Source organism: Pteropus medius, unplaced genomic scaffold (assembly GCF_902729225.1).
Source record: "Pteropus medius unplaced genomic scaffold, Ma_sr-lr_union100, whole genome shotgun sequence".
In the NCBI taxonomy this organism is placed as follows: Eukaryota; Metazoa; Chordata; class Mammalia; order Chiroptera; family Pteropodidae; genus Pteropus; species Pteropus medius.
This window is the reverse complement of record NW_024350922.1, coordinates 1,290,584-1,304,268: the sequence shown is the minus strand read 5'-3', so window position 1 is coordinate 1,304,268 and position 13,685 is coordinate 1,290,584. Positions and strand designations below refer to the sequence as shown.

General features: G+C 58.5%; 1 protein-coding gene across 2 annotated transcripts in view; it reads left to right on the top strand.

Moving 5' to 3' along the window:
• The window catches only part of PRKCB (protein kinase C beta), a 231,895-nt gene that overhangs the window by 160,310 nt on the left and 57,900 nt on the right, over positions 1–13,685 (top strand). For both annotated transcript variants that reach the window (XM_039840210.1, XM_039840209.1), the window contains exons 8-9: positions 114–210; positions 6,925–7,071. In XM_039840210.1, the coding sequence (XP_039696144.1) occupies positions 114–210; positions 6,925–7,071 (244 nt within the window). The remainder of the gene's footprint in view (positions 1–113; positions 211–6,924; positions 7,072–13,685) is intronic.

The following is a 13,685-nucleotide window of genomic DNA, read 5'->3' as shown; positions in this document are numbered from 1 at the left end:
CACGCACACACCCTCCTGTGCTGCGCGGCAGAGCCTTCCCCAGGACTCGTCTGTCATCCCCGTCAGCTGGGTGACGTTGAGATGAGTCACGGCTGTGCCCCTGTCACCCGCAGGTTCAAGCTCCTGAGCCAGGAGGAGGGCGAGTACTTCAACGTGCCGGTGCCGCCGGAGGCCGGCGAGTGTGACGACGACCTGCGCCAGAAGTTCGAGGTGAGCCGGCCGGCCCTCCGCACTGTGCTCCCCGGTCACGGCGTGGTTTCTGCGGAGGCCCCTCCGTGTGCTGTTGCCCAGAAAACTGCTTATCCTTCAGGACACGGAGCTGGTGTCCCTGCCTTGTGAAGCTGCCCCGTCCTCTCTCGGAGCTTAGACATGCCCCCCAGGCGCCCGCTCGGGGCCCTGGTGGCGTGGCGGTGGCTCAGACTGCATCGGCGGGAACGGCAGATGGGATTGGTGGACAGGGCAGTAGACAGGTGGAGGCTGAGCCGGCCCGGCCTGCTGGGGGCGCAGTCTGTCTGCACGTGTCGGCAGGTGGCAGTGACCGCGCCGGTGACTCTGTGAAATACCCATGGGCGGATCCCCCAAAGACAGGGGCTGTGACCTCGGGCTCTAGTGCTGGCTCCGCTCCTACCCTAGACAAAGCCCTTCCCTTCAGTGGGGCCAAAACAACCCCATCTGCATGGGTGGAACTGGTATGTGGGACACGGCTCGGTTTTACAAAGAAAGTGCTTTGGGGAAGGCGGGTTTGAGGTCTTCCATCGTGTGCATGCCGAGCGATTTCCGAGTAGTTTTTAGGGGAAGCATGGTTTCGTTCACGCATCCTCAGCATGCCGAGTCCGATGGCAAGCTGTCAATTCTAGCTGAGCAGTGACACCCCTGACTCTGAAAAAATGCATACAACAGCCAAAATGAAATAGATCACTGTCATTGCTGTTCATCAGGTAATCCCACAAGCAAGTACGGAAAAAATATGACCAGGGAACGTTCCGTGGCAGAGAGGGCCGTGGTCTCTGAGGACATAATGAGGGGGACACGGGACTCTGAGAGGACAGGGTCATCCAGGAAGCAGCGGTGGACATGGACCCAGGAGAGAGTATTCTGTTCAGAGAGAGAGGCACATGGGGAGACATGGCACCCTGAGACAGGACGGGGGCAGCGGGGGGAGCAGAACGAGCCAAGCGTGCCTGTGGGAGGCTGGGGAGGGAGCCGGGTTCTGAGCAGGAGGACTGGCCCGGGCCACGGTTCTGCCGTCGGTTCCGAGGGCCCGTTAGCTTCCACCGACCGAGACAGAGGTGGTGCTCGAGCATGGACCCTCGTCTCCAGCCTGCGCCTTGCGGAAATCCCAGATTAGTGGTGACGCTTCTGACCCAGAGGGACCTCCCTTCCTGGAGACAATTGGAATCAATGAACACCTTGGTCTTGAGCTTGTGGGTCAACTGCCAGTGAACCCGGTCAGCGGGGGTCATTCCCACAGAGCTGGCTCAAGCCCCACGGAGTCCAAAGGGCGTTCCCGCCCAGTACTGCCGAGAACCGGACACCGTGTGATAAAAATCAGGACAGGAAGCCCGTCCTTCCACTTCTTTCCCTCAGTTTCCTGATGGAGTGTCCGTCTGCGGTGTGTTGAAAGGTATTATTGCAGGTGCAAAAACAAACAAACAAACAAACAAACAACAAACAAATAAGGCCAGTGTTTTCTTATATAAAATGAAGTCTCAGTCTTGCAGAATGGTTTCTTCTGTCCCAGGGCAGCTGGGGTGACATTTCAGGCCATCGAAGGGACACGTTTCCTACGTGACCCGAGCGTCTGTCGGGGCCAGGTCTCACTGGACGTAGAGGACTGTTTCATTTGCATACAGCAGAACGTGTCTCTTTCTACCAAGAGCAAACGCCTGTTTATGCCTGAGTTACGATTGTTTCATACCTCAGTCGTTGATTAAAAAACAAGTTTCCGGCAGACTGAAAATTGTTCTCAGACACGGGGAAGAAGTTCAGTTGACCTTGAACGTGAGCCGTGTCATCCGTCTACAGCAGCCACTTAGCACCTGGGAGGACTCGGCAATGACCTTCGAGCCTCTCTCACCTGGAGACGTTCTGAGCGACGGTCGATCCAGCCACTGGAAGTCGGGGTGATCCGCTCTCGTGGTAGGGTGAGCGGGTTGCCGTTACCACATGTGGCGTATTTGGTGGGGCTTCCTCCTAAGTAAAGTTAGGGTGAACGCAGCACGGCGACATTGTGACGGTCGATCTGATAACGCAGACGGCCACTGAGTGACCGCCGGGCGAGGACGCTGAGCAGAAGGACAATTCGTGCCCTGAGGGGGAGAGTCGGGGGGAGGGAGCGGCAGGAGCTTTTCTCCCGCTACCCAGAACGGCGTGCGATTTAAAACTTACGAATTATTTATGTCTGGCACGTTTCGTTTAATGTTTTGGACCATGGGTTGACTGCGGGTGATGGAAACCGTGGGCCGTGAACCCATGGATAAGGGAGACAGCTGTCTTAGAAGGAAGCTGGGGATCGAGTTTCTATAAGACATCTCCTGGTTTTCCGTGGTTGTCAGCCTATTTAAATAGGAAAACACCACCTCTGCGTGGAGGGCTCCTACGCATCTGGTCCAGGATCTAGAAGCCGAGAGAACGGTGTCTCAGGCTGTTCGGGTCGCTGTAAAACAATGCCATAGCCCGGGCAGCTTCCACAGTGAACGTTGGTTGTCTCACAGTCCTGGAGGCCGGAAGTCCAAGGTCAAGGACGTCCAAGGTCAAGGTGCCGGCAGATTCGGTGTCTGGCGAGGGCTCCCCTCCTGGTTCACACAGTGGGAGGGGTGGGGGAGCTCCGTGGGATCTCGTATGAGGGCACCAGTCCTGTCTGTGGGGCTCCACCCCTGCGACCTCATCCCACCACGCTGTGGTGGGGGGTGGGATTTCAACATGAGAACTTTGGGGACACAGACATTAAAGGTCTGTAGCACGCACCGATGAGAAAAGTCACAAAAGCCGATCGTGGTGGAGTACAGAAAGAGGACTTCTGGCCCCAGATTCAGAGGAAAGAAGGTCACTCGCGGGGCTGAGAGGCGAAGCTGGTGGCCGCTCGCTTGAAGGACAGGGAACAAATCCCTCCGGGCCGAGTGCTGTGGAGAGGTCAGCGTGTGCGGGCTCTTCACCCGTGTCCCGCTGTGGGCTCTGCCGGTGGCCAGGCACGGGACCCGCAGGCCGGCGTGGGAGCTGGGGACTGGGGACCGTCCATACCGTGGTCTCCTCGGGTTGGAGGATGGAGCATGTGAAGTGGACGGGTCCTACGGCGGACGTCAGGGAAGGTGGACACGTGGTAGGAAGGCAAGGGGACAGTGAGGTGGGTTTGGGTCAGGACAGCCTGGGCAGAACTCGGGGGGCGGGAGGGGCGGCTTTGGGGTGGTGAGACGACATGGCCCCGCAGGGCAGCACAGCTTCCAGTCCAGGCTTTTCTCCGCTTCACGTTCTCCCTGATGGTTTCCAGGTTTTGACCCCCCGTCTATACCGGTCACCCCCTCACCTCTGTCTCTGGTTCATCTATAGTTTCTCAACCCCAAACCCACACATACAGTCGCCTGCTGGGTATTTACACTTGGTCGCCCCTGAAACACTTAAATCCCAGCGTGTCTTTCTGCAAAGTAACTTGACCACGTCTGTTCCCAGCGGCTTGTTAGTCCCTGAAAAGCCGAGGGGACAGAAGTGCCCGTGGCAGGGTGCGTGGGCAAACCCCCGGCGCGTGTCCCATGACTGGCGGTGCAGAGGGGCACACAGCTGGTCCCCGGCCATGCGGTGAGGTCCGGCAGCACCAGGGATGCCGGGCACAGGGCCCAGGTCTTCTGCACAGGCCGCCACCTGTCACGCGCCTCACCGTGCTTGTGCGTCTCCTGCAGCTCGCCGTCCCCGGCCTCACAGACACCAGCCGGGCGTCCTGCAGCTACCCGGGGTCGGCACCGGCCCCACGGGTGAAGGGTCCATCCCGGAGACCGCCCCCTCCTGAGCCCAGTCGAGCTGGTCCCCAGGTGACCCACACTTCTGTCTGGCCCGGCGATGAGTCTGGGCTTCCAGTGATTCCCCCCCAGATTTGATCATTGACCACGAAGGCTCACAAAACTCAGGGGGACACTTTGTTTCCGTTTATGATGTGATAAGGGTACGAAGGAACAGCCAGACGAAGAGATGCGTAGGGCAAGGTCTGGAAGCGTCCCGAGTGAGCAGCTCCTGTCCCCGTGGACCCGGGGTGCCCGCCCTCCCTGGCATGGATGTGCTCACCAACCCGGAAGCTCTCTGAACCCCGAACTTCACTGAATTCTCTAGAGGCATCGTCGTGTGGACACAGTCGATTATTAACTTCCCCCCATGGTTTGGTCCTTCTGGTGACCTGGTGACCCGTGGGAATGGAAGTCCGGACGGATCGTCCTGGGTTGGGGCTGGGAAAGGGCCCTGGGGACCTCAGAGCCGGTGGCGGAGAGGTCCCATGCCTCGATCGGGGGTTGGGTCACTGAATCCACAGAACCGCATACTTAAAACGTGCGCGTTCCGCTGGATCCAGCTCAGTTTTTGAACCATGAGTTACGGAAAGGAAGGCGTGGTGGATGCTTGGTCAGCAGGACACGCAGAGCGGTGACGGTCGCTGTCGCCGTCTGCGGTCAGGCCTCTCGCCTCTCCCGGAACTCAAACCTGCCCCTCCAACGCCCGTCACCCCCGCGGAAAGTGCCACCACCCTCCCAGGGGCTCAGAACAGAGGCAGAGCCGACCTGCTCCCCGGTGCCCCCTGCCCCGTCCCCGACCCGTATTCAGCCCTAGAAGTCCCCGTCCCTCATGCCCGCTCCCCGGGACTGCAGACGCTGTGCTCAGGCCCTTTTTCCTCCCGGGGACCAGTCACCTCCTCGTGATTTCCTGACTGGGCCACCCCGCCGAGCCCCGGTGACCTTCTCCGCGTGGTGGCGTCACTGCATGGACCTGTGAAGGCCTGGCACACCCGGAGTCAGCTTAGACGTCCCCACGGGGCCCACGAGGCCCTTCTCGCCCTCGGCTGCGTCCTGTGCCACCCCAGCCTCACACTCCAGCTGCACACGGACCGGCACGTAGCTCCCGGAGCGTGTCTCGCTCCCTGCCCCGTAAACGTCGTGTCTGTTGCCGGCTCCAAACTCTCTACCTGGATGACTGACACCCCGGTGTCTTTGGGACACGGCGTGGACAGCCCATTCCTGCTGCAAAGCACGTCTGCGAGCATCTCTCTGTTCTCCTCGGAGTCTGGAGCAGGACCTGGCACGTCGCGGGCACTCGACGCGTGTTCCTCGAATGAATGAATGAATGAATGAATGAATCTTCTCTGATATTCAAAATGCCGGAAAGATTTTTGTCGCCCCTCTCTCTTCAGAAGACCCCTGAATCACGCAGCAGCAATAGTAACATCGACCCTTCACTGAGCATCTGCTACGTGCCAGCAACGGTGCTAAGAACAAACACCGTGATACGTGATCTCATGTCACCGTCTCGTTTTCTCGAGAAGGGGACAGAGGGGCAGAAGGGTTGGCTCGCCAAGTGTGAGTGAGCTTCTCCCGGTGCCGCGTGCTGCTCTGGGCGCCCGGGGAAGGGCGGAGGGCCAGACAGACAGCCCCTCGCCCCGGTGGCGCTCATGTCCTCGTGTGAGGGGGAGACAGTAAGTTGAGGAGGAGTAAGTGTCTGGTTGGTAAGGTGGCGCTAAGGGGCCCGGGGACAATGAGGTCGGTGAGGTGGCGGAGATTGCTGAGTGACGTCACGTGCTGGTCACTCAGGGAGGGGCTCGCGCCAGGGGAGGGGGCCCTGGGGGGGCGGAGCTCCGGCCGTGAGGGCGGCACGGGCACAGGCCTGTGGCAGGCGGGTGCGTGGAGCTTTCTGGAACGGCGGCAGGCGGTGTGGCAGAAGCCGGGAAGATGGCTGTGATCACAGAGGCTGCGGGGGGCCGGCTCGGCTGTGGCCTCTGGCTGTTTCATGAGGAGGCACGGGGTGTGTGGGCCAAGGGGTGTCGTGAGCTCAGGGTCACACAGCTTATCCCGGCCAGAGTCAGGATTCTGAGCCGAGCAGCTGACCCCACGGCTTCCTCACCCCTGGAGGAGAGTCCAGTAACAGCCCCCGAGGCTGCAGGTCTCACATGGGCCCCGCTCGTCCCCTCCTTCCCCAGCATTCGCTGCCTCTGAGTCACCGTCCGGCTCTCACAGCGGCGGGTCCCTCCCCCTCCTCCTGGGGACAGACGTGGCCTCAGCTGTCCGTTTACTCTTCCAGCCGTTGAGAGCTACAGCAGAGAATGAGACGCGGCCTGTGCCTCACAGTGTCCTGGGCACCGGGGGAGTGAACGGGAGGCGAAGTGGATGAAGGGGGCGGATAGGGACCCCAGTCCTGGCACAGGGCACCCAGGAGGGCCTCCCCGAGGAAGGGGAAGTGGGGTGACTGTCAGCTGTCCACACGTGGAAGTGGGGTGACTGACATAGCTGTCCACACACAGAAGTGGGGTGACCGTCATAGCTGTTCACACGGCAGCAAGGGCCAGTGCAAAGGCCAGAGCTGGGCTGCCGGGGGGAGTGATGAGCTGGACAGCCAGGCAGGGCCTGATCCCACTGGGCCACCGAGGCCTTTGTCCTGAAGACGAGGGTCCCGCCGGAGCACTCTGAGCCGGCAGCGACTCGGCGGGTGTGACGGGTGACGACGGGCGGTGGTGGCGGAGATGGGACCGTGAGCTCTGGAGGCCGCTGGGAGGTGAGGGCGAGGTGGAGCCGTGCAGGACGCGGGTGGCTCCAGCTTCCGGCCTTGCAGGGCGGGCGTCGGGTCTTCCCCGGCCGGTGGCCTGAGCCGCAGGAAGGACAGCTCCCGGCGTGGACACGTGTCTTCCCCGCGGGGCATCCGCAGACCCTAACGATGCTTCTGTGTGCTTCCCCACCCCAGAGGGCCAAGATCGGTCAGGCGCCCAAGACCCCAGAAGAGAAGACCACCAACACCACCTCCACATGTGACAGCAATGGCAGTGGGGACCGGGTGAAGCTGACCGACTTCAACTTCCTGATGGTGCTCGGGAAGGGCAGCTTTGGCAAGGTACGGCACGGCTCGGTGGCCGCCCCTGCTCCGGAAGGAGCGGCCCCCGGGGCAGACTCGATCGCCGTTCGGAGGAGGCGTCCACGCCCGCGAGGGGAGACTCAGGGGTAAACGGACGCACCCTGCAGTTTGCGGTGAGGGAGATGGAGGGACCGCCATGCCACAGACGAGTGGCACGGGGACCCACGTGAGCAGGTGACACGGGCGCCGAGACCCGAAGCGTGAGAACGACCCCGCCATGCGCTCGGAGGGCTGGGCGAGACCGTTCCGGGCAGCACGGATGGCACACGCCAGGGCCCTGAGGTGGGGGATGGCTTGGCGCATTCTTGGTCCCATCAGAAGGGGTTGGGACCAAAATGCCATCGGCAGGGGGCGGCAGCGGGATGTGAGGGTGCAGAGGTGCCAGGGCCCGTCGGGCGGAGCCTCGTGAGCTGTGACGAGGGGTGGGCTCTGAGCCACAGTGCAGTGGGGGCCACCGAAGGTTTTTAAGCAGAGGAGCGACGCGGTCAGGTTTGCCTCTGGGAAAAGTTGAAAAGGTCGCTCTGGCAGCCGAGGTGGGGGACGGTTCCTCTCACGTAGCAGCTCGCGGGGCTCGGAGTGTCCTAGGTGCTTTTATAGCTGTTCCGCCAACAGCGAGATCACGTCATGAGGGTTCTCGACACGTCGAGTGCCCGTTCGAGCCTTTAATCCCCTTTAATCCCGCGAACTCGGGTGTGCGAAAAATACGGATTTCTTCCCCATCTCGTGAGTGAAAGCCTGGGGTGGCCCCAGCTCCCCGCACGCCAGTCGGCGTCACCGCGTGGCGCATCCCGACGCCTCCTCCTTCCTACCGTGTCAGGAACTGACTTCTCCTCACCTTTACTCACGCAGCCCTAACCTCACCCACAGGGACCACCGGACGGGCCCTGCTCCAAGCCCTCCAGGGACGCCTCTTCGCTTAGAGCGAGTCCTGTGCCGCGCGCTCGGCGCGCGTCGCTCTAATCTGTCCCTCGCTCTCTGCTGAATGACTTCGTTTCCTTCTTGCTGTTACCGCCGTGCTCGGTGGTTCCCCTCTTCCCTTAGACCTTTTATGACGCTGTTCCCTTTGGTCTTTGCACGGCCAGCTCCTTCCGATAATTCTCATCTCCATGTGGGTGTCGCCTCTTCCGAGAAGCCTGCCCTGACCACTCACTCAGAGGGCCGCTCTTCATTCGCCATCGTATTCACCCTCCCCGCGGCACCCGTCATCGGAAGACTCTTTTCTTGTCTGTCGGTTTGTCATTTTCTCCCGCTGAGATCCGGCCTTCCCAGGAGCGGGGCCCTCTGTCCCGTTCACCGCTGTAGTCCAGCGCCTGTGGGTTGGATCTGGTCAGGATCTAGATCGAGCGTCCTCTCTGGGTCACAGGTCATCTGCGGAGAGGGGGTAAGGGGTAGGTGCCGAGCCTCTCTTGGAGTGACAGCAGGGGATGAGGTGAGCACAGGAAGATGGCCGAGCGGCCCGGTACCAAGGGCGCAGAAGGTGACAGTCGCGGTCCACTGCGCGGCCGGCCACGCTGAGCAGCCGGGAGGTGGAGACGGGGAAGCGGGTGGTCGCTCTGAGGGTCACGGAGCCGGGAGTGAACCGTCCTGCGGGAGTGGGAAGGGGGTGGGCGCCCACCGCGGACCCGGCGGAGCTGGCCGCTGGCCGGCGCTCATGGAGGTGGATAAGCCATGGCATCTACACTGGGTCGGAAGGAAGTCGAAGCGGGAAGAGGGTCGTAACCCAGGTGGGAAAGATCCGGAGGCTTCGGGATGAAAAACAGACGGATGAGGCCACGGGACGTAAAACGCTGGGACCGGAGCCAGGGTGGCGTCCGTGACCGAGGGAAGGGGTTCGGATGAGCTGAGGCTGTTGGCGCGTTTTAAACCAATTATATTTTTAATGAGCCACATAGTCACATGGCTCATAATTAACACTGTAGTTGAAGGACAGACCGCGAGGGGGCTCGCGGCCGCCCCGGCGGGCGGCTTTTGCCCGCTCCCGCCGGCCCCCGTGCGTGAACACTGGCTCAGCACTTTGCACATCTCCAGTGTCCTGTGCTCATTTGACAAGTGCACATTTGCATTGGCGTCCCGGGCCCTGTGGCCGCAGAAGGTCAGCGGGCGCTGCGTCAACCGCGCGGCTCTCCGAGTGCTTAACGGGTCGGGCCGGGCGCGCTCGGCTGAGGAGCAGCTGCCCTGACGGCCTCGGGGACGGGACCGGGGTCGGGGGGCGGGCCAGGCGGTGGGAGAGTAGGTCACGGGGGAACAGTGAGGGAGCAGGAGAGAATATAGATCATACGTTTCCATGGAAACGGTGGGCCTAATTGAGAGTTCTGTTCCAGACTGGGGATGTGGCATCCAATCAATCACGGGTGAAAACAGCGGTCCGCTCGAGAGCAAACTAGGGTAACAGAACCCTCCAACGCGGAGTGACCGTCCGCCGCTGCGGCTCTGCTCACCGTGGTTTAGATCGACGCGGTTTTATGTTCGAATGCCTACTTTTACCATTTCGCTGTCTCCTCGGGCAGGGAGATCGATGCCCTGACTGGGAGAACACAGCGGGGTGGTAGCCGCCCCCTTCCAAAGGCGGGAGGGGTCGACCTTCGGCGTGACCTGTTGAGACCTGGCTGTGGCCCAGAAAAACGGGGCTCCAAGCCCTGTAAGAATTTGTGGGCTGACGAGGGAGCGACACACGCGTTTGCTAAGACCTGTGAAAATGGGACAGGGAAGAAGCAGGTGTGAGAGCCACTGAGTTCCGAACGAGGGAGCCCTGTTCCAGAAACTTCCAAAACAACAGTTTGGAGAGTCCGCTTTCCCAAGCGGGTGACAGGGTTTACCTGGAGGTGACATCTTACTGGGGCAGAGCCCCCCGGCAAGGGTGGCTTACTTGGAGAGAGAGTGTGCAGATGTGTGAGCCATTTATTGTTTAGTGGGTTTTTTTTTTCTTTCTTTTTTTGGGTTTTATCCTTTATTCTCTGTTCTGATTCCTCGAAGCTTCAACTCCAGCTTTGCCAACCACGACGCTTCTCAGGAATTTAGCCTCTGTGGTGGTCGAGTCCTTGCTGGAGTTCGCATCGGGCTCCCGGTGGGGAAACGGGGCGGATGTGGGCTGACCAGGATGCTTAGTCAAGTGGACCTCGGAGGCGACACGGCCCGCACCCGAAACAGTGTGGACACAGCACAGGTGCAGCTCTCTGGGTTGTAAACTCGAGTCCTCAAAGCCTGAAGGGCCGTCCCAATAAACATCTGATAAGCGATGAATGGCCGACGTCGCTCGCCTTCCGAGACTTCGAGGTGCTTCTGCAATGCTGTGTCTGAGCCAGGGCCTCTCCAAAAGCTAAGCTGGGGCGTTCGAATGGGGCCTTTGCTGTTCTCCTGCCTGTGGCGGGTGCCAAGCTGACAGGGCGGGGGCAGGGCCGGGGAGCAGAGCGTGCCGTGTGGGCAGCGACCGGACACAGAGAAGTTCACACCCAACAGCATGAAGGCCTGTGTGGCAGTCCCATCGTGGACAGTGATGGGTGACAGAGACGAAGTGACAACAGCCCGAGCTTCATCCACAGTGTGAAAGTCAGATGCATAGTGGTGGATCCCTGATGTGTGCGGAAGAACAAGGTCTCCGTCCTCTCTCCTGTCCACGGCTGTCTGTCTCTCCGTCTGTCTGTCTGTCTGTCTATCTATCTTTCTATCTATCTATCTATCTTTCTATCTATCTATCTATCTTTCTATCTATCTATCTATCTATCTATCTATCTATCTATCTATCATCTATCTATCTATCATCTATCTATCATTTAATTATCATTTATCTGCCTATCACCTATCATCTATCTACCATCTCTCTTTCTCTCTCTATCACCTATTATCTATCAGCTACCTATCTGTCATCTGTCCGTATCTATCCATCTGTTTGTCCCCATGTCAATCCACTTTCTAATGCATTTCGGAGCGAGTGGAAGGCATTGGTATACTTTGCCCCCAAACTCTTCGGCATCCGTACCGTTGAACCAGAATTCGGAATTTGTTTTTGATCGTTTTTAAGGTAAAATTTACATGCAGCAAAGTGCACAAGTGAGTGTGTCAGTCTATGCGGTTTGAATAACACATACTTTAAAACCCAGCAGGGATAGACTTATTAATCGAAAACTCACACTCAGGCGCAAAGTGTGACTGAATTTGACGTGCGCCGTGAGTGTCTGAGGGAGCGGGCATGGCCCTCGGCGAAGGCCCTCGGCGAAGGCTCCTGTGGCAGGTGACTCTTTAGCTGCGTCTAAAGGACAAGTTAAGTTAACTACGCAGAGGAGAGGAAGCGAATGAAATCCTGGGGTGTCCGCTCTTCCTGACCGCGCCCCCCCAGCCAGGCGTGGCTGCCCCGCGTGGGGCGGGCAGGGCACCTGAGCCCCGTCGCTAGTTAGGGCAGGTTCAGAGGGCCCCCTCCCCCAACTCACACGGGCTCAGATGCCGGACAAGCTGCGTTTCCATTCATGTAACGGAGAGATGGGTGTTCCTGGCCTCGCCCACTCCCTCCATATGGCGATCGAGGGACCCAGGTTCCTTCCGCCTTATGTGGCTCCATTAGTCCCCGTGGCTTTGTTTTTGTCTATATTCAGAGGGCGGAGGGGTGGGGGGAGAGGATGGAGGAGGCAGAAGCTGCTCCTTAAAAGCCTTGGTTTGGAAGTGGCGCCTGCCGCTTCTGCCCACACAGAGGGCTTAGTCACCTGGCCGCACCTCAGTGCAAGGGGGCTGGGGGGACAACTCTGGTGGAAGCCGGTGGTCTCAGCCACGCTCGCTGCTTTTCGGCTCTGGTTGGACTTTTTCTCGGAGACACGAAAGACCTTCTGACTTTTCCGTTTAGAACTCCCCATTTTCCGTGGCCCGCAAACGAGAGACTTCCAGCTCCGCTTCTCGGCGACACTTCCTCGTGTTCCCGTCGTGGAGCATGGCAGGTGTGGGTGCGCACTGCCTTTCCTGAAGCGTGGCATGCGCCAGGAATAAATCAAGTGGGCAGAAGTTAGCAGCTTCTGAAATGAAAAGGACCACGTGGACAGCCCTTAGAAACCGAGGGTCCGGGCATTTACCTTGATTGCTTCAAAAAGCCCCACCCAGGTCTGCTGCATTTAAGGTGGTCTCACCCCAGAAGCCGACAGGGGAAGGATGACACCTAAGCCTTCTCCTCCAGTGCTCGACTGTCCCGGAGTGATGCTCAGGAGTCTCCCACGAGCCCTCCCAGGCACTTAGCATTTGCGCGTTGCTCTCCAAGGTGCTGGCATTTAGCTCAAAAGTCACTATGCAGCAGGAGCGAGTCCCGCCTGAGCATTAGTTATTCATGCCCCTGTTTATTTTTTGCTGTGTACATATCTCCATATATTATCTTAAGTATTTTTCTTTAAATGGATTTTAGTTGATTTTTCACTCCTTAGCATTTGCCCTAAGCAATAAGGACATATGCAAAACCACAGGCCTGGGAAAGGACTGAAGTTATATATTTATTTTAATATGTTTTAGAGAATTTATTAAAGGAATTTTGTCTGTACTGCCACATGGCATAAGTCTCATTTTTTTTTTAAAAAAACGGTCTTCAGATTCCACTCAAGAATGACAGTTTCATGCCTGTGCCTCGACCATTTTATAGAATATGAAGCATTTTCCTTCATTTTTTTTTGTTCACTCAAATACAGAAAGACGATGTCCCCTGTCCCCTCAGAGTCTTTCTTATAGTTGAGTAATAGCCAACAGTTCTGTCTCTCAAAAAGTACCTGACCTTCCTCTCCATCCCATTCACTGAATATACAGAGACTCCAACTGCTCTTTTTGGAGATTTGCTGCCCCCACTTCTACCCCCCTTCTTCCCTGTCCCCCCGGCCAGGCCTTACCCTTCTGCACTATGACTTCTGAAATGCCTGTCTCCCAGCTGGTATCAGCGATCACCTAGCTCCCAAGTCCGCAGATCTGAGCGTAAAGTGTGCTGGCTGCTCGCGGCAGCGGAGGGGAGGCATGAGGGGAAGGGATCGGGATTAGGGTTGGGCACCGTGCACCATAGCAGGAACAAGTCACCGCTTTTGTGATCACTGCCTGCCGACAGGTGTAATTCAGGATCTGTCCACTTAAGAAGTATTTATTAAGCGTCTGCTACGTGCCAGGTGCAGAGGACAAGGCTGTGAACAAAACGCAACAATCTCCACCCTCATGGAATGTATGTTCTAGTGGCGGCGGTGGCGATGGCGCCAACGACGATGCCACCTGACACTTTGAGCCCTCTCCGTGCACCAGGCTCTGCCGTTAAGTGCTTTATAGGTATCAACTCACACTTATGCTACAATGTAGCTGCTTTATCGGTGTCGGCTTACGCTACAGTGTAGCTGCTACTCTTCCCATTTCGCAGATGATGAACCGGGATGCAGAAAGTGGAAATAACTTGCTAAGATCACAGAGCTAGTTAGTGGCCTGCACCGGACCAGGTTTGGTGGAGGTAAGAGTGATCTTGGGTTCTTGACTGCAGACCTCGTCAGCCGTGATCACCTCACCAGGTCGCACTGTACGTAGGCGGGTGAACCGTCTGCCTCTTATTTTCTCATTTTCCCCTCGCTTGGATTTCTCTCGAAGTGCTAGGCAGAGTT